Genomic DNA, 23441 nt, shown 5'->3' on the forward strand with positions numbered 1-23441 from the left:
CCACGCAACGCCATGGATTTTAGAGTTCTAAACAGTTTCTATACACACACCGGCGCCACCTAGCCACGATTCAGGACGCAGTTCATATTTCAGCTGCGTCACAGAGCGCCATCTGATTAGTTTCATGTTAAATATCATGTGAATGTGCGCGTCTGGTGTTTGATAGTTTAAACTGTCATGTGCGCACCGTGTCGCCTCGCTTCTGGTGTGCGACCTGCTTGACTGTCTTTTAAAGTGTGAACTGTCATGTAGGATTTTACTTGTTGCATTAGTCTGAGTCACATCTGGATTGTCAAGACATATTCCCTCATTAAGTCGATAAACTCGATCCACACATGTATGAAGGACGTAAAAACCTGCCATGAGAAAAACCGCACCGATCTTAGGTCGAACGCGCTGAATAAGAGGTGAGGTGAGCAGCTGACAGCTGTAGAAGTGAAAATGAAAGTACCCGCCCCCATGACATCATTTAGCGGACCTAGTTGAAAACCAAACAGATCAGGCAGCATAATACAGAGAGTGGTGCAAACCACATCAAATGATCAATATTTAAAAGGGGAAAAAAGAAAAAAAGATTAAATATACTATTTTATATTAGACTCACATCTGGTGCTTGTATTTGCTCCTGCTATACATCCACAACTTCACACACTGGGTTAAATTAGGCTTTACAGTTTCCATGTTCAGTCCTTTACTTCCTTTCTATCTTTTTAATAAAAAGGCAGTAGCTTTACAACCTGTCATTCAATCAGAAGAAGACAAAGTCAAAGCTGAGCTGACAGCCGATCTTTCCTAGGCTCAGCAAAACTTGCAAAAAATACCTCTGTATTCCTGCAAGTGCAACATTTACACAAATATTTTTTATTCAAATCTTCTGCAACGCTATTTAACAATTTAAAAATACAATGTTCCTTAACCTGATGGTTTTTTAAGTTACTTATAAAGAGAATGTTGCTTCAGTCATGTTGTTGTAATGTTTTAAATTGACAAGTTACACAATAAAAAAAAAAAAAAATCGAAATTGAAATTGTGAATCGCTCAAACTTTATAAAAAAAACCTAGATTTTTTTTATTTTTTTGCCAAATCGCCCAGCCCTTGCTGTATACTATACTTTTAATTTAACAAAACATACTGTATGCACAGTAATCTGTCCTGGCTGAAGGTCCCAGATCAGTAGTTAACTACACATAAGTGGGGATTAAATCTTCCATTAAAGCAATGTTGTTGTAAAAAATGATAATTAAACCACATTAACGTAAAAGAAAGCAGGTGAAAAACATACCGTGTAATATGAAAGGATGATCACACACACACGGTTAACATTAGACCTATAAATAATCTGTTCAAAGAATGGTTAAAGCGGAAGCAACCGGTGCTGCTGACAAAAAGACAAAACATGTTTATCACTTTTTGTCTAGTCTATTTGAAAGATAACCGATCACATCAGTTGTGCTTCTAGACACAGTTGCTTCACGCAAGGAAACGGGGGCGCGCATGTTTTAAACAGTCGCACGCATCACCTTAGCTGTTAGCGCGAGCGATCATCCTCTTATTCGGTGTTCACCTGCTCGCATGAACGCAATTACTTTTGTCAGTCATGTTGCTTCTCAATTCTAAGATCGCCTTTGCATGCATATTGAACCATCCTTATTGTCGAACCCTGCTTTTAAGAATTATTATCCGGGAAAATGATTTTCAACCAGCCAAAGTGGCTAGTGGGAGTGTCTGTCTTACCCGCCACGGCTAAAATCTACCAGCATTTGGTAGGTGTTAACGTCAAGCTCTGGTCTTACAATAAATATTCATTAAGCAATTCCAAAGCAGTTTCAGCCAACCTTAAAATTCTAAGATCTCTTTTAAAAATGTCGGGAATTTTCTTGGAGAAGCTTTGTTCTGGTTGATCAAGAATATCTTGCTGAAGCTTGGTGGGCCAGTACCCTCTATCCTAAACACAATATATCCTGATTGATTTAACTATGCAGTTAAACATTGACATCTTCAGACTGTCTCTGTCAATTGGATTTGTCAAAAGTACTGTGAGCCAAGAATCCTGAAAGCTTGACAAGTGTGCCCTAAAAGCCCGCTGTAAATGTAATAAGCCAGCCAGACCAGCTATTATTGAACATATAAACTGATCATCTTCTGGTCGGAACCATAAAAGGGCGACAGGAAAGAGACACAAAAGCTCAGCAAAACAGACTTAAAGGGGAACTATTATGCAAAATTACTTTATAAAGGGTTTAAACACAGTTGTGTGGATATAACCAGACTGTAGTGTAAACATTTACTTTAGTTTTTGTATAGTCTCGCTTTATAAAAACAGACTTCTGAAACCGTTTGATTGACTTTATCCCTGTATATGACATCGGAGAGGGAAAGTCCCACTCACTTATGCCACATTAGCATAAGCAGCCCTGAGTGAGAAGCAGGCATTTTGAATCTGCTGCTGTGCTAACACATACAGTTGAAGTCTGAATTACCCCCCCCACCCCCCCCCCCCCACCCCCATAAATAGTAAGAACATTTGTTTGTGTGGTATTTTGGGCTCAAACTTCACATACACACTGTACAGATATCAGAGACTTTTTTTTACATCTAAGTCCCCTTTAGGCACACAGATGTCAAGTTTTGATTTTGTGTGGCCTTCTGTAAATCATAATAGTTTTTTTTTTAGCCAGAGAGGAAGGAAGTTTATCAAGCACACTCAAACTACTTATTTAAAGTGAGCTGAAATAACAGAATTTTTTAGGGACAACTTCATGTTCAGTCCACTCATGTGACCTGTTACTGTAATTTAACTTAATATATATATTATTTTTGTTGGGGGGAGTTATCAAATGGGCGTTATCAGGGGTTATCAGCTGTAACGTGGCGACTGACACGGAGGGATCCATTTTGCAGTATTTATTAGACACAGTTCAAACACAAACATCCAATACGCACTAAAGTGCGAACTCACGTCAACAATGCTCAATATAGATCGGGGGGCTGGTGGCTGACAGACACAGAGTGATTTACCAGGCATGGATCAGAGGCAGGCGGCGTGGTTCAGAGTCCGTATAGCAAGCGTGGGTCGTGGGCAGGCAGCGTGGTACAGAGTCCGTATAACAAGCGTGGGTCGAGGGCAGGCAGAAGACAACACAGAGTCAGAAACAGTCCGGGGTAATGCACAGAAGATCAGGCAGGGAATAACGCTCAGAAATGTTTGCCGTGGCTGAACAAGACTTCGCAATGAACTGGTGTTAGAGTGTGGCTTATATGGGGAGCGTGGGTCGTTAACTGGATTCAGATCAGGTGTGTGCACAATCAGTCTAGGTGGATGATGTAATGCTTAGAAGTCCGGGGATGGCGGCCTCTGCTGGCCAGCGAGGGGAATGACTGGGACCGAGTCGGTGACATCAGCTAATAGATAAACTGCTTTCATTCTAGCCAAAATAAAACAAATAAGACTTTCTCCAGAAGAAAAAATATCATCAGACATACTGTGAAAATTTTCTTGCTCTGTTAAACAGCATTTGGGAAAAATCAAAAAAAAAAAAAATCAAAGGGGGGCTTATAATTCTGACTTTAACTGTATGTATACTACTCGCCAACCCCCTCCCCCCCTTTTTATTTTTGTTTTTTATTTATTTAGTTTTGAAACATGTTATGTTTTTTGGATGTTGTGTAAGTTATGTTTTGTTTTGTCTTTTGTTGTTATTATTATGCAATTAATTGTGAGACCCCCTTTAAAATGAGATGGTACATCTTCAGGAGTTTATCCCAAGAAATAAATATCAAATAATTTAAATTGTTTGGTCAGATTTATCTGAATCCGGCGATTCACATAAGCTTCATGGTATCAGTGTGCATTCATTTAAATTGGTTTACTCATAAACCAAAATTACAGAAATATATAAGCAATAATTCATACACATCAAACAACAATGGTGATTTACTTGGCTAGCTATACACATATGAGTCTTCAGTGAAAGTAATTATTTGTGTTCACGGCATGTCCAAAAATCCACAAACCTCACAACTTCGTAAATCCACATAGTCCATATTGGACAGCAGGTTTTGTAACCTGCTTGGATTTATGTTCTCATCCAGAGTATGTGAGTGACACTGTGGCATTTCCTGGACAAGGCGATATCTCTGCAGAAATATTCTCAATGTGATGGAGTGTTTTGAAGCAATGACGTCAATCTGTTTCTCTCAGAAAATGGAACAGATATTACAACCTTTCTCCTCTACAGGAATTTGTGTTTATTTTTCATTGTTATTCAGTTGCTTATTTTGGTAGCAGTCATGCACAGGGGCATTCTTGATCCCTTGCATGCTAAAACAGCCTGTAAATGAAACTTTTGCATGATAGCCACCATGCAAAGTCAAAAGCGTGCCTAACAGTTGAACTTTCTTCTTTCCCGTTCGTGCCATCTTCTCAAAAGCTGTCAACAAAACCCCTGGTAAGTGAGTCTTAGGTTGTGAAAACTCACCATGTAAAGTGCAAATAATAAAAAAAAATAATGGTTTGTTCTTGCAATAGTCACTTTCACACATTATGCCTTCATGAAATAATACTTCACAGTTGAAAAAAGTATTGGAATAATTAATAGGGATAGATTTTGAGTAAGTTAATTTAGTGCATTTATTGAATATATACACTGTTAACTATTTTTGTAAATTACACAGTATTTAACTGTAATATGAACTGTGTTTTACTGTAGGGCTGTTATACAGGGTGGGCCACTTAAATAGATACACCTTAATAAAATGGAAATGGTTGGTGATAATAACGTCCTGTTTGTGGCACATTAGTATATGTGCAAACTTTTCAAGATGGGTGGTGACCATGGTGGCCATTTTGAAGTCGGCCATCTTGGATCCAACTTTTGTTTCTTCAATAGGAAGAGGGTCATTTGACACATCAAACCTATTGGGAATTTCACAAGAAAAACAATGGTGTGCTTGGTTTTAACGTAACTTGATTCTTTCATGAGTTATTAACAAGTTTCTGACCACTTTTAAAATGTGTTCAATTTGCTGCCTATTTTGTTGGATTGTCAATGCCACCCTCTTCTCCCACTCTTCACACACTGATAGCAAGACCGCAGGAGAAATACCAGCACAGGCTTCCAGTATCCGTAGTTTCAGGTGCTGCACATCTTGTATCTTCACACCATAGACAACAAAGATAGTGGGGTCATTCTTCATCAATGGAAACCTCAGGGCCGCTGGATATTTGAAATTGCTACATGATGATGTGTTTCCGTCTTTATTCACTAAAGCTGGCACGTTCCCTGAGTTTTTCCAGCAAAATGGTGCACCACCACATCATGGGTGTCAGGTCCGTCCATTCCTAGATGAACAGTTTCCTGAAAAGTGGATTGGTCCTCGTGGGCCAGTTGAATGGCCCCCAAGGTCTCCCGATCTGACCCCCTTATCTTTGGAGTCATCTGAAGGCCATTGTCTATGGTGTGAAGATACAAGATGTGCAACACCTGAAACTACGGATTCTGGAAGCCTGTGCTGGCATTTCTCCTGCGGTGTTGCTATCAGTGTGTGAAGAGTGGGAGAAGAAGGTTACATTGACAATCCAACACAATGGGCAGCACATTGAACACATTTTATAAGTGGTCAGAAACTTGTTAATAACTCATGAAAGAATAAAGTTACGTTAAAACCAAGCATACTATTGTTTTTCTTGTGAAATTCCCAATATATTTAATGTATTAAATGACCCTCTTCCTACTGAAAAAACTAAAGTTGGATCCAAGATGGCCGACTTCAAAATGGCCACCATGGTCACCACCCTTCTTGAAAAGTTTGCCCCCTCACATATACTAATGTGCTACAAACAGGACGTTAATATCACCAACCATTTCCATTTTATTAAGGTGTATCCATATAAATGGCCCACCCTGTACAGTATGTTACCGTATTTTAAAGTTGCATTGTGAAAATGACTGTATATTTTACAGTAAATATATACATACAAATCTGTAAATACAAATACAGCAAGAAAAATAATGCTGTAAATGTAAATACAGTATTTTGCTGTAACTAATTTACAGCAAGTTACTGTAGATTTTACAGTGCATCTGTAATATTTACGTATGTATTTTATCTATAATATACTTCACACTTTCAATTACACTTATCAACTTTCATATGTGTACAGTGTTTAAAACTGACACTGATCACTTCTGACAGACGATCATAGTAGTTGTTTTAAAGTTGTACGTCACAGTGCTATCAGAGTACAAGCAGTGAACATAATGCTTGTTTGTGGTGAAATGCTCCCACACCTCATTAAGTCAAGCTCATTACAAGTCCCACGTTGAGTAGGTGAAGACACGCAGTGCAAACATTCCCTCTAGAAATCCATTAGTGTATTTAAAACAGTTAATCACAAATCAGTTAATATGTTAATAATCACTAAACGCCCCTGCATTTTCTCATGAAATGGGAGAACGTGGTTTATTTGCAGCTGATTTCACTTGCAACAAAACTTTGTATGTCTGAATTCCTAAGTCATAAAGCAGAGTCATTATATCAATGTGGAATAATTGCATTTTATTGAGAAACGTGTGATAGAAAAAGCCAAAACCAAACTCAAAGCTGACAAAATGTTGTAACATAACTGTAAATGATTTTTGGAAAAGGCTGAATGTGTGAAAGTGACACATTATACTACTATTACAGTGACATACTAATAGGGCTGTCAATCAAGTACAAATAAATAGTAAAATCAATCAAATGTATTATGGACAGTTGAAACGAGAAGTTTACATACACTTTATAAAAAGGCACATAACCATAAAAAAGTCAGATGTTAATGTGACTAAACCTTTTCTCTTTTAGGTAAGTTAGGATTATCAAATGCATTTCTTTTATGCTAAATAGCAGAATAACGCGAGATGTTTTGGGAAATTGTTATAACTTTTCTTGAAAGTCAAGTTTACATACAATAGGATTATTATACCTCTGAAAAACCTCATGATGGTGTCAAGCTTTTGGAAGTTTCTGATTGGCTAATTGGCAACATTTGAGTTAATTGGAGGCACAACTGTTGAATAGTATTTAAGGAAAACTTCAAACACACTGCTTCCTTGTGTGACAACATGGGAAAATCAACAAGCCAGAATCAACAAAAAAAGCCAGATAACAATTAGCTAAATTACATTGGGTAAAAGAATAATTTTTGGAGACATGTCCTGTGGTCTGATGGAACTAAGTTTGAACCGTTTGGCCATAATGACCAGTGTTACATTTGGAGGACAAAGGGGAAAGCTTATAAGCTTAGGAACAACATCCGAACTCTGAAGTATGGGGAAACAGCATCATGTTGTGGGGCTGTTTTGTTGCAGGGGGGACTAGTCTACTTCACAGCATAGATGGCATCATGAAGAAAGAACATTATGTAGAAATACTGAAGACATCACATCAAGACATCAGCCAGGAAATTAAAACTTGGCCACAAATGGGTCTTCCAAACAGACCATGACCCTAAGCATACTGCCAAATTAGTTAAAATGTGCTTTAAGGACAACAGCCTGAAGGTTTTGGAGTGGCCATCACAAAGCCCTGATTTCAATCCTATTGATAATTTGTGGGCAGAGTTGAAAAAGCTTGTGCGAGCAAGACCAACAAATCTGACTCAGTTACACCAATTCTGTGTGGAGGAATGGGCCAAAATTCCTTCAAACTATTGTGAGAAGCTTGTTGAAGGATAACCAAACCATTTGACCAAAGTTATACAGTTTAAAAGCAAACCTAAAAAATACCAAGGAAATGTATGCAAAATTTTGACTGTCTAGAAATTAAAAAAAAAAAAAATGTATCTTATTATTTTGGCATTTAGCAAATGTAAATGATTTAGGTAATCCTAACTGATCTAAAATATTAAACGTTTAGTATGATTTACCATCAGACATTCATTTTTAAATGGTTATGTTCCTTTTTTTAGAGTGTATGTAAACTTCTGGTTTCAACTGTTTATACAGTGCTCAGCAAAATTAAATTCAAGCTAAATATTTCAACTATTTAATTTTTTTTTCTTCTCTTGATTTTTCCTCTTTTTAAAATTTGTATTTAATATTTTTCTCTAACATATAAATTTGTGTGTACTAGTTTTTAGACTGTTATAATAAGTTATTTAGTTAGATAAGCACCAGATTTCAATACTAACTAATCTAATGTACATGCACAAACATAATATTGTATTGCCTCCTATTAAAAATATGAATTTAAAAGATAGATTTGTGAGGGGAGTACTTATATTGTTTATGCTGAGCATTGTATTTATATTATTGAGAATAGTGGGATGTGGGTATAACCTACCATTCCAAAGTTTGTGATCAGTAAAAATTTGATCAAATAAATTTATCAAAATCTTTTTACAGAATTAGGGGCCATTCACACGGAATGTTTTTTTTCTTTTCTATCGTTTTTCAATGTAAACATGCACTTTATGGATGTGTTTGACCATTACACTCACAACTCGGATCTTTTGAAGTGCTACGCATGTGAGGATCACATTTTTTAAACGTAGCCCATTGTGAATACGCACCCTGTATACATTTCTGGAGAGCAGTAATTATGCAGCCAGAGGTACGTATCGCTGGATTTCGACTTTCAAACGAACGCTAGGGGGCAGTATGACGCCGCCGATGGCTTCTGTTTCTTTTCGTGATACCAGCTGACCGCTTACCTTTGTGTGAATGGCTTTTCTGCTGATACCAGTTTGCCCAGTGGCTCGCTGTGTACATGAGTGGAGTGGAGCTGACCGTCATGACGGGGATTGAGTTTGGCGAAGAATGGTTCCAGAAGCCAGGGGCCTTCACTTGCGTTGAATTAATATCAAAACATTGCATACAGACAAAGCTGTAAATGTGCGTACATGATTGGTGTGACCCCCGCATTTGGCGTGATGCCATTTACTTATACTTCTGCGTGCTGTTTGTGTAGCTCTTAGAGGTGTGAACCTATACTGGTCTCACGGTTCGGTTCGATTACCATTATCATGCCATCGATTCGGTTCAATTCGATATCCCGGTGCATCACGGTGCATTGACGATGCTTTCCATATATAGTGTTATATTTTAGGGGGGAGGCTATAACATGCTGTCTGTATAAACACACAGACACACAGCAACACACTGTCTCTCATTCAAACACATTCACAAACATAGACAGCATCAAACAAACAGATACACACACGCACACACACACACAAACAAACACACTTAAGCCCTTGCAACAGGGAGAGCTCGCGCTGAGCGGAGCAGAAAAACGAAAAAAAAAAAAACGGAAAAAAATAAGCACTTTTCCGACGGTCCCTTACAGAGAGCTCCTCTCAACGCGAGCTCTGCCGGCTAAAGCAAACGCAGACTGCGAGGGCTTAAACGGAGCAGTGCTCGTAATGTCGAGCGAAAAAAAAAAAAGACAGCTGTGAAACATAACCAGCTTTGTTTTTCTGTAGGAAACACACTTTAGATCTTCTTAGGGTAAGCGTTTTTTGAGTTATTGCCGTCTATAACTGAAAGTGTGTCAGGAAAATCGAAAACAAAACCAACTGAAGCGCGCTCATTTCTGGCGTCCCACTGGATATACAGCGCCCTTAGCATTTGCCTATGGTGCCTATGCCACGGGCCGGCCCTGACTTGGCTGAGTGTTGTAAATACCAGTGCTCGCCTCCCTCGCGACATAGAGCATAAATGACGTCACTAAATAATAACCGGTTATGGTTATTACTGAATCAATACCGAATTATTCGCATCTGCATCGCGGTGCACCGAAGAAACAATTAATTTTGACACCCCTAGTAGCTCTGCAGTAATACTTCAGAAACTCTAGCTGGCAATGAGGTTTTTTTGTTCCTTTGTGTCGAGTTTCTTTGCTGGTGTTTTTCTCTGAATGCTACCTTAATGTACAATTGGCTCAAACTCGCTCATTTTGAGGCAGGAAACGACGGACGTGCAACAACTTTAATTATAAGGTAAATACAAAACAAAACTTTTTTACCTGGAGCTCCTTCACAGGACTCAACACTTGTAAACACTTGTTCAACGGGCTCTCAGTTCCACCCGCACTCATCAGCGCCAATCACAGAGCTTGCACTACATGTCGTTGCGACTAACTGCAGCCACCACCCCCCTCGGATTGTTGGTCAGTCAGTAAGTCAACATCAGCCTTATTTAAACAAGAAGAGCAAGTGCGAATGCCACTCGCGAGAGAAATTTGACATCTCAAAGTTTACACAGCGCCCTCTGGTGCATTCGCAATAACAAAAACTGCAAAAAAAGCTCACCTTCTAGGCCATATTTTGCGCTCTCCAGAAAAGTATGCAGGGGTGCATATCCATAATGATCCTGGGTTGCATTTTTTAGATGCCCTGTCAAGTTGAAAGATCTTCATGTTTCACGTGTAGCACAGTCCATCAATGTCAGGTCCAAAAGCGATGAACCAATTAGAAGAGCTTGGAGTTGGGGCAACCATTGCAAGCTTCTGTTTATAGAAGAAAGTTGGCATGACAACTGGTTTATTTACCGTCATGGCAGAGGAGGCGAGACAGTCCTTGCTGCAGCCTGCAGCTTGATAAAATCCAGGTCAACTATGTAATGGACAATCGCCTATACCTCCCTCTACAATAAATCCAACCATCACAGTAGCATGGGCGTTACCTTAGTGGGCGGTACAAGCTCCACCAGACAATGGCAACCAAGGCTCATTCTGAGAACGTAGTCCTGCAGACATTTCTGAAGAATGTGAAATATGTCCCTGGAGGTATGTATTTGTGCAGTTTTTGTTTTCGCGAATCCGTGAGATGCCGCATGTGTGAGTTTTTTTGCATCTCGAACGTCTCTCGCGAGCACCATTCGTGCCCGCGCTGTTCTCGTATAAACCCGCCAGAGGCTACTGTCGAACGACCATGTGTCTGTCTGTCTGCCTGTCTGAATGACAGAATGATTGACCGTGCGACCGGCCAATCGGCTGACCCACCCTTCCCTAAAACCAACCAACGATTTACAAAAGCCGTCCAGAAAAAGAAAAGCCCTCGTCGGATTTTTTTTACCAGGTTTTCGGATTTTTGTAACACCCTGTTATGAACTCGTTCACTTTATTTTTTGGATTTTGTTTTGGTTTTCTTACCTGATTTCTGGAACCGCTCTTCCCCCGACTCGAACCCTGACGTCGTCGTGGTCAGCTCCTCTCTGCGCCTCGAGTCCACCGACGTTACACAACGAGCTAACCGGACAAACTGGTTGCGGCGGGAAAGCCCTCCACACGGAGTTAAGTGGTCGGCCGGCAAGCACAAAAGGAATCGGAGTCCGCCACTGGTTGCGTTCGCTTAAAAAATTGAAATGCAGCCATACGTACCTCCGGCAACATAATCCTCGGCCTCCAGAAACGTCCGCTGAACTACGTTTTCAGAATGAGCCTGGGTTGGATAGTGGACCAGGTCTAGTACGTCATCATGGTCACAGATTGCATCGAGGACATCATGGAGGCACTCATTCTGGCTTTGTCCAGATTTTCTTATCATAGCATAATATTTTTCTATTTTTAATTGGTTCTATTATTGTCGTTATTACATCACGTTCATAATAGCGTCACATAGACATCATGATGTGCTTCACTTTTTTAACCCACTCCTGATACCCACGACTCATGTTTTTAAGAAACAAAGACACATTCGGTGTGAATGAGCCCTTAGTCTACAAGACATTTCCTCTAAAAAAAAACAAAAAAAAAAAACTAATGAAATGAAAAGAAAAGAAGGAAAGCCAAAATTTGCATGTGAGAAACATAGCATATGTTCCTTTTGTGGTTACGCTTTGTCCAGCTGTTTTTGATCACCTTTGTGGGTAAATATCTCCAAGGTGTTAGTAAAACACTTTATTCCGTGACTTATAAACAGCTCAGTGGGAATGATTATTTAGTAAAATGTAATCATACTAAGTTAATTGGCAGCCCTAATTATTGCTAACACATTTGTTTTGAATAAGATCATTTTTTTATTGTCAATCTTTTCTTTTTTTATGAGAAGCTTTTTTCTTGTGGAAAGCTTCAGCTTAAGTGTGATAGCCATGGTTTGTCTGTGAGCAAACCATGAGTAGTCACAATACCTGAACAATATTGGTATTGGTGTTCTCAAGTGTTCTCTTTCTCTGTCTATCACTCTCATTTTCTTCCTCAAGGATTCGCACATATGGTGAAGTCTCCGCAAGGTATGCTCTGTCTTAATTCTCTTATTTACACATTGTCTAATGTGTGTACAGTGTTGTTGCAACTGCATCTGCATGTGCATGCAGCTGCTATATGACTGGCTATGTCCTTGTACCGCATGGTTGTTGCTCTTTTCCTGAATTATGCAATTTCTCAAAGTGAAATGTCAGGTTAGAAGTGCTGTTTTCTCAGGGTTGACTTCCCCCATGATGTCATAGCATGTTGCGTTCTCTCTCATCCATTTAGGCTACGGCAGTGCAGCTGACCCATAACGTACAATCACAAGATCTGCCCTCCGTATTACTTAGATATCATTCATAGACCAGCAGAATTACTATGCAGCTATAAATAATATATCCCTGAGTCAAACGGAAGAGCTTTTCTCAGCAAAAAGGCATATTAATGGAATGAGTCATTTTACAGTTTGGAAAAAATATATTTTAAGTGGGTGCATTAATTAACTGCTGTCATATTTTAGGTTTTTTAAATTGTGATCATCCACTTTTGGTGGTATTTTGAGCTGATGGAATATAATAATAATGTTTTTAAATAAAATAAAACACACACACATGATTAGATAGTGAAAAAGAGTTAGGAAATTGTTTCAAATGTAGCAATATGTGTAAATAGAGTGTAAATAGATTTGTCTGTTTCTGCTAAAATGTAGACAGTGGTGTGAAAAAGTATATGCCCCCCTTTTGATTTTTTTTATTTGCATGTTTGTCCACCCGCTTCGAATGTTATCACATGACTGAACGGACGTTATTCGTGGTTATCTGCTGATAGATATGGGCCAGTAAGGGCCGTCTGTGCCTACTGGTAATCTCAAAAGGCTGTTATCATCCATCAACATGGTTAATCAGCTATACCAGGGGTGGCCAACCCTGTTCCTGCAGAGCCACCTTCCTGCAGATTTCAGTTGCAAACCGTATCAAACACACCTGCCTGTAATTATCACGTGCTGTTCAGGTCCTAATTAATTGGTTCAGGTGTGTTTGATATGGGTAGCAACTGAAATCTGCAGGAAGGGGGCTCTCCAGGAACAGGGTTGACCACCCCTGAGCTATACTAATAGAAGAGTCACCAGATCCAGGTCTGTTTTTAGATTACTGTGAAGCTTGGGTTTAGGGTTGGGGTAGACATTAATAAAACATAATTAATGGGACATTTAATAAATAATATAAATTATTATTGTAGTTAATGAACTATATTAATAGAAAAGACTTTAGATCTAGATATGTTTAGATCTATTTTTACATTACTAAGACATTTAGATTTAGGGTTGGGGTAGACGTTACTAAAACACAATAAATGGGAAATAAATAAATAAATAAATGGGACATTTATTAAATAATATAAATAATGCTTGTGGTCAATGAACATTAATAGAGAAGACTCCACATCCAGATCTGTTTTTATATTACTGTGACGATTGGGTTTAGGGTTGGGGTAGACGTTACTAAAACACAATAAATGGGACATTTGTTAAATAATTTAAACAATGCTTGTGGTCAATGAACTATATTAATAGAGAAGACTAAAGATCCAGATCTGTTTTTACATTACTGTGACGATTGGGTTTAGGGTTGGGGTAGACGTTAATAAAACACAATAAATGGGACATTTATTAAATAATATAAATAATTATTGTGGTTAATGAACTATATTATTAGAGGGAACTCTAGATCTAGATCTGTTTAGATCTGTTTTTACATTACTGTGACATTTGGATTTAGGGTTGGGGTAGACGTTACTAAAACACAATAAATGGGACATTTATTAAATAATTTAAACAATGCTTGCGGTCAATGAACTATACTAATAGAGAAGACTCCACATCCAGATCTGTTTTTACATTACTGTGACGATTGGGTTTAGGGTTGGGGTAGACGTTAATAAAATACAATAAATGGGACATTTATTAAATAATATAAATAAATCTTGTGGTTAATGAACTATATTAATAGAGGGAACTCTAGATCTAGATCTGTTTAGATCTGTTTTTACATTACTGTGACATTTGGGTTTGATAAAATACAACTAATGGGAAATTAAATAAATAATACAAATAATTCTCGTTAACTTCCGACCGCAGCCGAAAGTAATAACATTCCAATCGGCTGGTTTGTCACACTTTAATGTTTTAGATCATCAAACGAATGTAAATATCAGTAAACACATCATGCAGTTTTTAGGTGAAGGGGCTTTATTTATAAGGGAAAGCAAAATGTAAAACTACATAGCCCTGCGTAAAAGTGTTTGCCTTTTTTCACACCACTCTAACTATATATCATTTTTCTCTTTCTATCACTTGGCACAGAAATGTATAGTGGATTCTAAGTGGAGGCAAGGAGCTACATTGGCATGAATCCATTAAACGTCCTTTATTCAAGTGCTTGTGCACTGAAAGCCTCTGAACCGGACATACAGTTATCTTGTCCTTATGGAGAAAGACCAACATATGCCTGTCTTCCAGACCAAAAATACAAAATAGCGTGGAACTTTGTCCCTTAGCATCTGTTAATTTGAGGGTGAAAAAAAAATCAAATTATATGCATATGAATTAAATATTATTCTGCTGGGCAACCTAACAGTCTCTGTATAATCCAATGAGAATTAGTTGGCATGTAGATGCAATGTAACTTAGATTCAACAAACAGACCATCAAAATAAAGTGTGACCCTACACTATTTTGAGGGTCATACATAGCCAGACTAGTTACCTGAGATGGTGAAATGATGGCTATTGCTGCTCGCCAGATGTTCAAACGATTTCATAGTGCATGCCAATCTGTTCCTATGTGTCAGGGTCCACAATAACTTTCATCCTACAATTTTCCCTCTCTTTCTCTTTTCTTTCTTCGTCCTTGTTGACATCTCCCTTCCTGTTTGATCCTCTTCAACCCCTATGTAGGCAGACACAAAGGTATTGCATGCTTTCTTTCTTATTAGGCATTTTTATTAGCTATATTATGTCAAATTTCCATCACCTGTCTGTAAAGCATATGGGAAAAGTGTGCATACAGTTGAAGTCAGAATTATTAGACCCACTGAATTATTAGTCGCCTTGTTTTTTTGTATTTGTTCCACCAATTTCTGTTTAATGGAGAGCAGATTTTTTCAGCACATTTCTAAACATAATAGTTTTAATTACTCATTTCTAATAACTGGTTTATTTTATCTTTGCCATGATGACAGTAAATAATATTTGACTAGATATTTTTTAAAACACTTCTATACAGCTTAAACTGACATTTAAAGGCTTAGGTTAGTTAGGTTAACTAGGCAGGTTAGGGTAATTAGGCAAGTTATTGTATGATGATGGTTTGTTCTGTAGACTATTGAAAAAATATATAGCATAAAGGAGCGAATAATTTTGTCCTTAAAATAGCTTGTAAAAAATTAAAAACTGCTTTTATTTTAGCCGGAATAAAACAAATAAGACTTTCTTAAGAAGAAAAAATATTATCTGACATCCTGTGAAAATGTCCTTGCACTGTTAAACAAAATTTGGGAAATATTGAAAAAAAAAAAAAAAAAAAAATATATATATATATATATATATATATATATATATATATAGTTGAGGGCAAAAATATTAGCTCTCCTGTAATTTTTTTTTTTCAAATGTTTCTCTTGTGATGTTTAACTGAGTGTTGCGTTTATACAACAGTTCAGTGGCATAATTGTCTATATTTAAACAAAAATCAAACAATGAAAGTCTCAAAAATCCTTTTGTATGAGGAACTACTTTCCTCTGCAGTTCGTTTGCAACTGCAGCTGACAATCAGAACAGCAGAAAACAATGCTAATACACCAGCGTGACTTTAGAGCTAGTATATGAATGATTCTCTAGTGTAATGTCTAAAATGATTTTAATGATTCACATTTTAAGATTATAAGGCTGAACAGCATGAAATGCCATCAGTCTACAGAGATTTCCCAGTATTTCTGCAACAGGATTTCATAATAATTAACCCAGAGAAAACAAAAGCAAAGCAAAATCTACCAGATTCCTATAGTATAAATACAGCACTACAACATACAAAAGAGAAATATCAACTTACCAAATATCACTTACCAGTAATGATTTATTCAGAGTTTTTCTCCCTCTAAGGCAGACGTGACCAACCCTGTTCCTGGAGATCGACCTTCCTGCAGATTTCAGTTGCAACCCATATCAAACACACCTGCCTGTAATTATCAAGTGTTGTTCAGGTCCTAATTAATAGGTTCAGGTGTGTTTGATCAGGGTTGGAGCTAAACATTGCTAGAAGGTCGATCTCCAGGAACATGGTTGAGCACCACTGCTCTAAGGGCTTAATATGCAGCCACCATCGCCATCTGGTGACAGAACTTCAACCTTCTTTGCTCTACTCACTATGATTATGACAGGCTGATGGCCACCAACACGCTTAAAATAGGCACCATCCTTATAAATAAACAGCATAGTTGTAATCTAAACAACTACATTCTCGCCTAAAAAGCCTCAAAAGTACATTATGTTGTCCAAGAGCATCAATAATTGTCAGACTGTATTAAGTTTATTGATCTGCTGTCACTATGTGTGGGCGTAGTAATACACAAGAGTGCAGAGGTTGTATGAGTTCTGATATTGCAGAATGTGGCATGGCTATCAGCTAGTCAGATTCAAGAACCAGACAGAATTGTTGTAGAAATTGAAAACTGTTGTCTAATGAATTGATTAATTACCCTGATTTGATTGACCTAATCAACCCAGTTAAGCCTTTGAATGGCACTTTTTTAAAATAGTTTTTTTTTTGGGGGGGGGGGGGTTTCACCTTTAGTGGGATAGGACAGTAGAGAGAATTGGCAGGAAAGCATGGGGAGCAGAGAGAGGGGAAGGATCGGCAAAGGACCGCGAGGTGGAATCGAACTTGGGTCACTGTGAGCACCAAAGAGATTGTTTCGACGTACTATAAACTACACCGCTGGTGCCGACTAATTGCACTTTTAATTGAAATAAATAAAATAAATGAATAAAATAAACAAATAAATAAATGAATAAATAAAAGCCGGTCGACGCAGTGGCGAAGTGAGTTGGCGTTTCTGTGTGGAGTTTGCATGTTTTCCCTGCGTTCGCGTGGGTTTCCTCCGGGTGCTCCGGTTTCCAACACAGTCCAAAGACATGCGGTACAGGTGAATTGGGTAGGCTAAATTGTTTGTAGTGTATGAGTGTAAATGAGTGTGTGTGGATGTTTCCCAGAGATGGATTGCGGCTGGAAGGGCATCCGCTGCATAAAAACATGCTGGATAAGTTGGCAGTTCATAAAGGGACTAAGCCGAAAAGAAAATGAATGAATGAATAAAAGATCAAATAAAATAGTTATTAGAATTCAATATTAAAACTTTTTGATTTATTATTTATTTAAAAATGTGCTGAAAAAAAAATCTTCTTTCCGATAAACAGTACAAATTGAACAGAATGGCTAATAATTTTGACTTCAACTATATATGTATACACTATTTGAGATATCTAAACATCCTTAAAACACTATTACAATTGTGATATGATAAGTAAGAACGACTAAAGTGCATGCTTAAAAAAATAATAATAAAAAAATCAAGTAATAATAATTAGTGCAGCTTTTGTTTTCATAGTTTAAGGATGTTTAGATAAATCACAGAAAAATGACTCTTTTTAATAATTAAAATTTTTGTGGTCAAAAATAAGCTACTTCGCAATGGTATGAGTATATATATTGATGGGTTCTGTCTAGAATGTGTGTCAGTCTTTTTAAACACTTTTCAGTTCTGAGGCATACAGTATGCTGTTGAGTGTTTGCTTTACTGAGCGCGTGAGTGGGATGGATTTTGAAGATGTTTGGTATATAATTCAGAGCGCTTGTGTTTTGAGCTGAGTCAGTGGCTCTAGAGACAGGTAGTGTGTATTATACCCACCACTTCATATTTATGCTTTAAATCCAAAGACGCTGAAACAGAAAGTTATATATAAACCAACCTGCTGGATCTATTTGCCTTATTATTCACGGTTATTTCTTTGTAAAAAGGGAACCATTCAGAATCATGATCGATTTTTCCCACATAGCAAAATTTCTCTGGCCCAGCTCTGGCCCACACAATCAGGTTTTGCTTGGCCCACATGCCGCAGTGAATTACGGTACATGACTGGACCAAATCTGGCTTCCAGACAAGGGCCAAACACAGACCATATCTGGGCCAAGTCTCAGCCAAGTTAATAACTCATAACTGGGCCTGAACTGGGCCAGATAGGTTGGTGTGTCACGATTACAATGAAATTTATAAACCAATGGAGTGATGCGCTTTAGGCACACTATGGGCACGCTTTTTCTCAAAGTGACCTGATTGGTAGAATTTTTTTTCTTTACTCAAAAATGATTTTAGTGTATTTTAAATGTGGGTCAAGACTGGCCAAACTCACATGGCCCACTTATCAAATTTTTAAATCTGGGCCAAATACTACGTTTTACTTCTGGCCCAAATCTTGTGTGCCGCCTTAAAAACGGTGCCACCTCTGCCAAACCCGGGCCATGTTTGGCCCACATGCTGTATGCCAGTGCCGGATGAATACCTGCTGTGCCAGCTTTATGCCAAATCTGGGCCAGAATTCTTTGCTACTAGGGATATTTTGTTTGAGCAAATTGTGTAACATCATGTTGTGTACATTGTATTGTAGGGGGGACCAAAAGTTTTAACCCAAATGTCCAGTCAGTCAGATGAAGAAAAACCAGAGATTTAATTAAAAAAATAACATTTACTAAAGATAGTTTGCAGTTTCATCAACACTCTAAAGAGTTTGTAGACCGCTCTTCTGACCTACAGTACAACAACACAGCAATTATACTCTTACACAAAACAAAAAATGGTGTCAACTCAGGTACTGAGTCCATTCTGGGTGCCCAAAGCAAAGATAGACTAATCTAAATACAGTATGTATTTATGCAGGGTTGAATCTGAGACGAGATAGAGTTGACAGGAGGTTTGGTCAGGTCGCCTGCAGACTATTCCAGGCTGATCGCAGACCTTTAGAGCTGACCCCTCGGATGCATATACACACAATACAACAATCTGTTACAACAACTCAAGGTTGTTTCTTTGTACTCCCAACTGTCTTATCAAACTGGTGCAAAACTGGTTCAATCAACATTCAGGTTGCTCTATTCTTACTATACAAAATTTATCTTGTGCATAAAAAGGAAAATAAACACAAAATTTACACTAAATTAACACAAAATTGACACATTTAAATAGCAAAATCACTTTTTGCAGCATGACAGCATGAACACTTCGCAAATATGAGTTGTTTCCAGTCATCAGGTCCTGTAGTTCCACTCAAGAGGTCTCCATGGCTGCGTCCGAATCTGCCTACTACTCAGTAGGTACTGCATTTGAATTTAAACGTACTGCTCGGCTGTTAGAAAAGTACGTTCTATACATTATGAATGTGAAAAAGTATGAATGAAATTCGGACGTACTACATCCGCCATTTTGTCATGGTTATGTGACCTACCTGCGTCAGTTGCGTCGCTTTACTTCCATTTAAGAATTCTCTTGCGGGGCATTATGGGATAGCGCAGCGTGCATGGGATGCGCTCTCAAGAATATCGCCGGAATTAGTAAGTTATCCGGGTTCTTCTCGAATACTGATTTTCGAATTCTATGAATTCGGTCATACTACTCGCCTCGCATACTGATTTTAGCGTACTATATAGTATGGAAGTATGCAGTTTCGGACGCAGCCCATGACCTTTGATCTGGTTTAGTAGCTAATGAAAATAGAGTTTTGACAGACAAAAATAGGGACAAAAGTAATAAAAATTCCTAAATTAAGCAATGTTTTAACGTTAGTCAATAGTCTAAATATTTCAAAGACCAAACACTGATTCAAATATTCATATCAATAAAGTAATGAGAAAAAGAATGTTGATTCTTGCTGGGATGGATTTTAATCTGTCATTCATCGACTTATCGATGGCTCGAGTAGATGCTTAGATTGCAGCCAAGATTGGGGATAAGGCCGTGGTGTCGTCGTTGACAGTAGCACTAGCCGCTTGTTCAGTCAGGGTCTGTTTCTCCATTGATTGTTCGTCTGCATTGGCTGGTTGATCACATTTCTTTGTTTTAGGTTTCGTCAAGATTTCAAGCTGAAAAAGGTGCCGTTTCGTTTTGATTATGATTAAAATAAGCTGTTTTTTCGAGGTTTTGGAGGAGCTCCTTAAACTTCGTCTGCTCCTTTCGGTGCTCTCGAGCGCCCCCTCCTGGGATGGATTTGAAGACAGAAATTCACGACTTCAGTATAATTTAATTTCAATGGCAAAATCAATCAAACACATATCAGTAGCTATTTTTTTTTCTTTTTGTGTGTGTGTGTGTGCAAGAGATATATTGCCAGTGGATTTCCATTACAAATGAAGTAGGACTTTATTTTCAAAAGGCTAATTATTTTTACTCATTAGCTAGTGTTCATTCTGAGATGACATGGCTTTGATACATCAAATACAGACTATTTAGTAGTGTTTTGAGACAACGCTATATCCTACCCACTCTCTATGTCTATATATCTATATTTATATCAGTGCAAGTGTTAGAGAGGGCAAACACATTTACATAAAGAACAAATTAAACTGCGCTAGAAACCCCACAGATCGCAGATAATGGTAGAGACAGCTAATCGTAACAGTTTTCTTTCATGCGCTAGAGAAGTTAAATGAAATCAGCACTTCACCAACCCTCTACTTATGTTTCAGTGAGATGAGAAGAAGTTATTAGCTTAAGCTAATGGCTGAGGATCAGTGTGCTGGTGCTGTGGATGATGAAATTACTGGTGGCTGAAGGTCATCCAAAACGGCTTCTGTTCAAAGCGAATCTAGAGTCTGCACTGGACTGGACCAGAGACCGAAGTGACAGGGCTGGGTGGGTTAGCCAAATACTGCAGCGGGAGAGATATGCTATGCTATGTGCCATCTTTGAGGAGTGATTAGAAGAGTCAGGAGAAGTTCAGCTCTGGTGTAGATAATCTCTGCTCAGAGCTTTAGCGTTTCACTCATCGGCCCCAGTCCTCAGCATTCACGCTTGCTAATTATCCCCTCAAAGTTTCTGCCTCTGAACAAAGACTCTCTCTCTTTCTTTCTCTCTCATTCATCTCCCTCTTATTTTCTTTATATTTTCTTCTTTCTGTACATTTCATTGATTTCTAGATTTAGACTTCCAACAGCCACTATTTCTGAAGCCTTTAAATATTTTATAATTGCTTTTATTTTCTATTGCTTAGATTCTATTTATCCATAATTTAGATACTTTATAAACATACTTTATTTTTTTATTGTTGTTCTTAATTTAAGGTCATGGCTCATAAGTGGTAACATTTCATTGTGTATTACACTGTTTATGACTGTGTATATGACAAATAAAATTTGAGTTTAAAAATGGAATTTGACAAATTTACACTGTAATGTCGGGTGTAGTAAGCCATTATGTTCTTCCATATGTTGTTTGTTTGATGGCTTTTGGCCGCATGGACATCAACCTAACTCATCTCTGTCTCATTGCTGTAGTGTGCGTCAGAGCTTATATAACAGCTAGCACAATTTAGACATACAATATGCCTTTAGCAACCTTTAACATTACAGACACTCATAAAACTCATAAATATTGTGCTGTTTTGTGTTATTCACTTATGTGGACTAATTTATTTGTGGACTAGATAGATAGATAGATAGATAGATAGATAGATAGACAGACAGACAGACAGACAGACAGACAGACAGACAGACAGACAGACAGATAGATAGATAGATAGATAGATAGATAGATAAAAGGTAGGTAGGTAGGTAGGTAGGTAGGTTGGTAGGTAGGTAGGTAGGTAGGTAGGTAGGTAGGTAGGTAGATAGATAGATAGATAGATAGATAGATAGATAGATAGATAGATAGATAGATAGATAGATAGATAGATAGATAGATAGATAGATAGATAGATAGATAGATAGATAGATAGATAGATAGATAGATAGATAGATAGATAATAAGTAGGTAGGTAGGTAGGTTGGTAGGTAGGTAGGTAGGTAGGTAGATGATAGATAGATAGATAGATAGATAGATAGATAGATAGATAGATAGATAGATAGATAGATAGATAGATAGATAGATAGATAGATAGATAGATAGATAGATAGATAGATAGATAGATAGATAGATAGATAATAAGTAGGTAGGTAGGTAGGTTGGTAGGTAGGTAGGTAGATAGATAGATAGATAGATAGATAGATAGATAGATAGATAGATAGATAGATAGATAGATAGATAGATAGATAGATAGATAGATAGATAGATAGATAGATAATAAGTAGGTAGGTAGGTTGGTAGGTACATAGATAGATAGATAGATAGATAGATAGATAGATAGATAGATAGATAGATAGATAGATAGATAGATAGATAGATAGATAGATAGATAGATAGATAGATAGATAGATTGCTAAAAATGCTCAAGACAGCACTATATACTATTTGCACAGCCATTTGAACACTACAGTAAAGTTAGACATTACTGCATTTAGTGAGGTATCTGAGTACAAGACACTGAATATGTATGTTTCACATTTTTACTGCACATGCTCTTTACACTTCTAATTCATTTACAGCATTGTGCAAAAGAAAAAAAATACACCTTATTAACCACAAACATAAACCTCCTTTGGGTAGAGCTGTCCACAACTGTACACAATATTGCAGTACATATTGGAATTGAGTCTACAACATGCACAGGTCTGTAAATCATTCATCAAATTGTTCAATTTTAAAGACATTTTCAGGAAAATAAAGATTCCATTTTTTTTTTTTTATAAAGTTTGCTTGACCGATTTTGACATCAAGTTCAACATTTTTGTATGTAATGACTCAAGTAATGAAATGAGGACTATTAGTTTTATATGGAATGACTATTCAGCATTCACAAGTTTAGTTCATTTTGACTGACATGACATAAGCAAATAGATAGATAGATAGATAGATAGATAGATAGATAGATAGATAGATAGATAGATAGATAGATAGATAGATAGATAGATAGATAGATAGATAGATAGATAGTTAGATAGATAGATAGATAGATAGATAGATAGATAGATAGATAGATAGATAGATAGATAGATAGATAGATAATAAGTAGGTAGGTAGGTAGGTAGGTTGGTAGGTAGGTAGGTAGGTAGATAGATAGATAGATAGAT

The 23441-nt window shown here is 37.5% G+C and overlaps 1 protein-coding gene across 51 annotated transcripts in view; it reads left to right on the plus strand.

Moving 5' to 3' along the window:
• The window catches only part of nrxn3b (neurexin 3b), a 420076-nt gene that overhangs the window by 20459 nt on the left and 376176 nt on the right, over positions 1 to 23441 (plus strand). For 44 of the 51 annotated variants that reach the window (XM_073933143.1, XM_073933144.1, XM_073933109.1 and 41 more), the window contains 2 exon segments: positions 4432 to 4449; positions 12187 to 12216. The exons of 5 other annotated variants lie outside the window; for them this stretch is intronic. In XM_073933143.1, coding sequence (XP_073789244.1) covers positions 4432 to 4449; positions 12187 to 12216 — 48 coding nt within the window. 51 annotated transcript variants of the gene reach the window in all.

This window comes from Danio rerio, chromosome 20 (assembly GCF_049306965.1).
Source record: "Danio rerio strain Tuebingen ecotype United States chromosome 20, GRCz12tu, whole genome shotgun sequence".
In the NCBI taxonomy this organism is placed as follows: domain Eukaryota; kingdom Metazoa; phylum Chordata; class Actinopteri; order Cypriniformes; family Danionidae; genus Danio; species Danio rerio.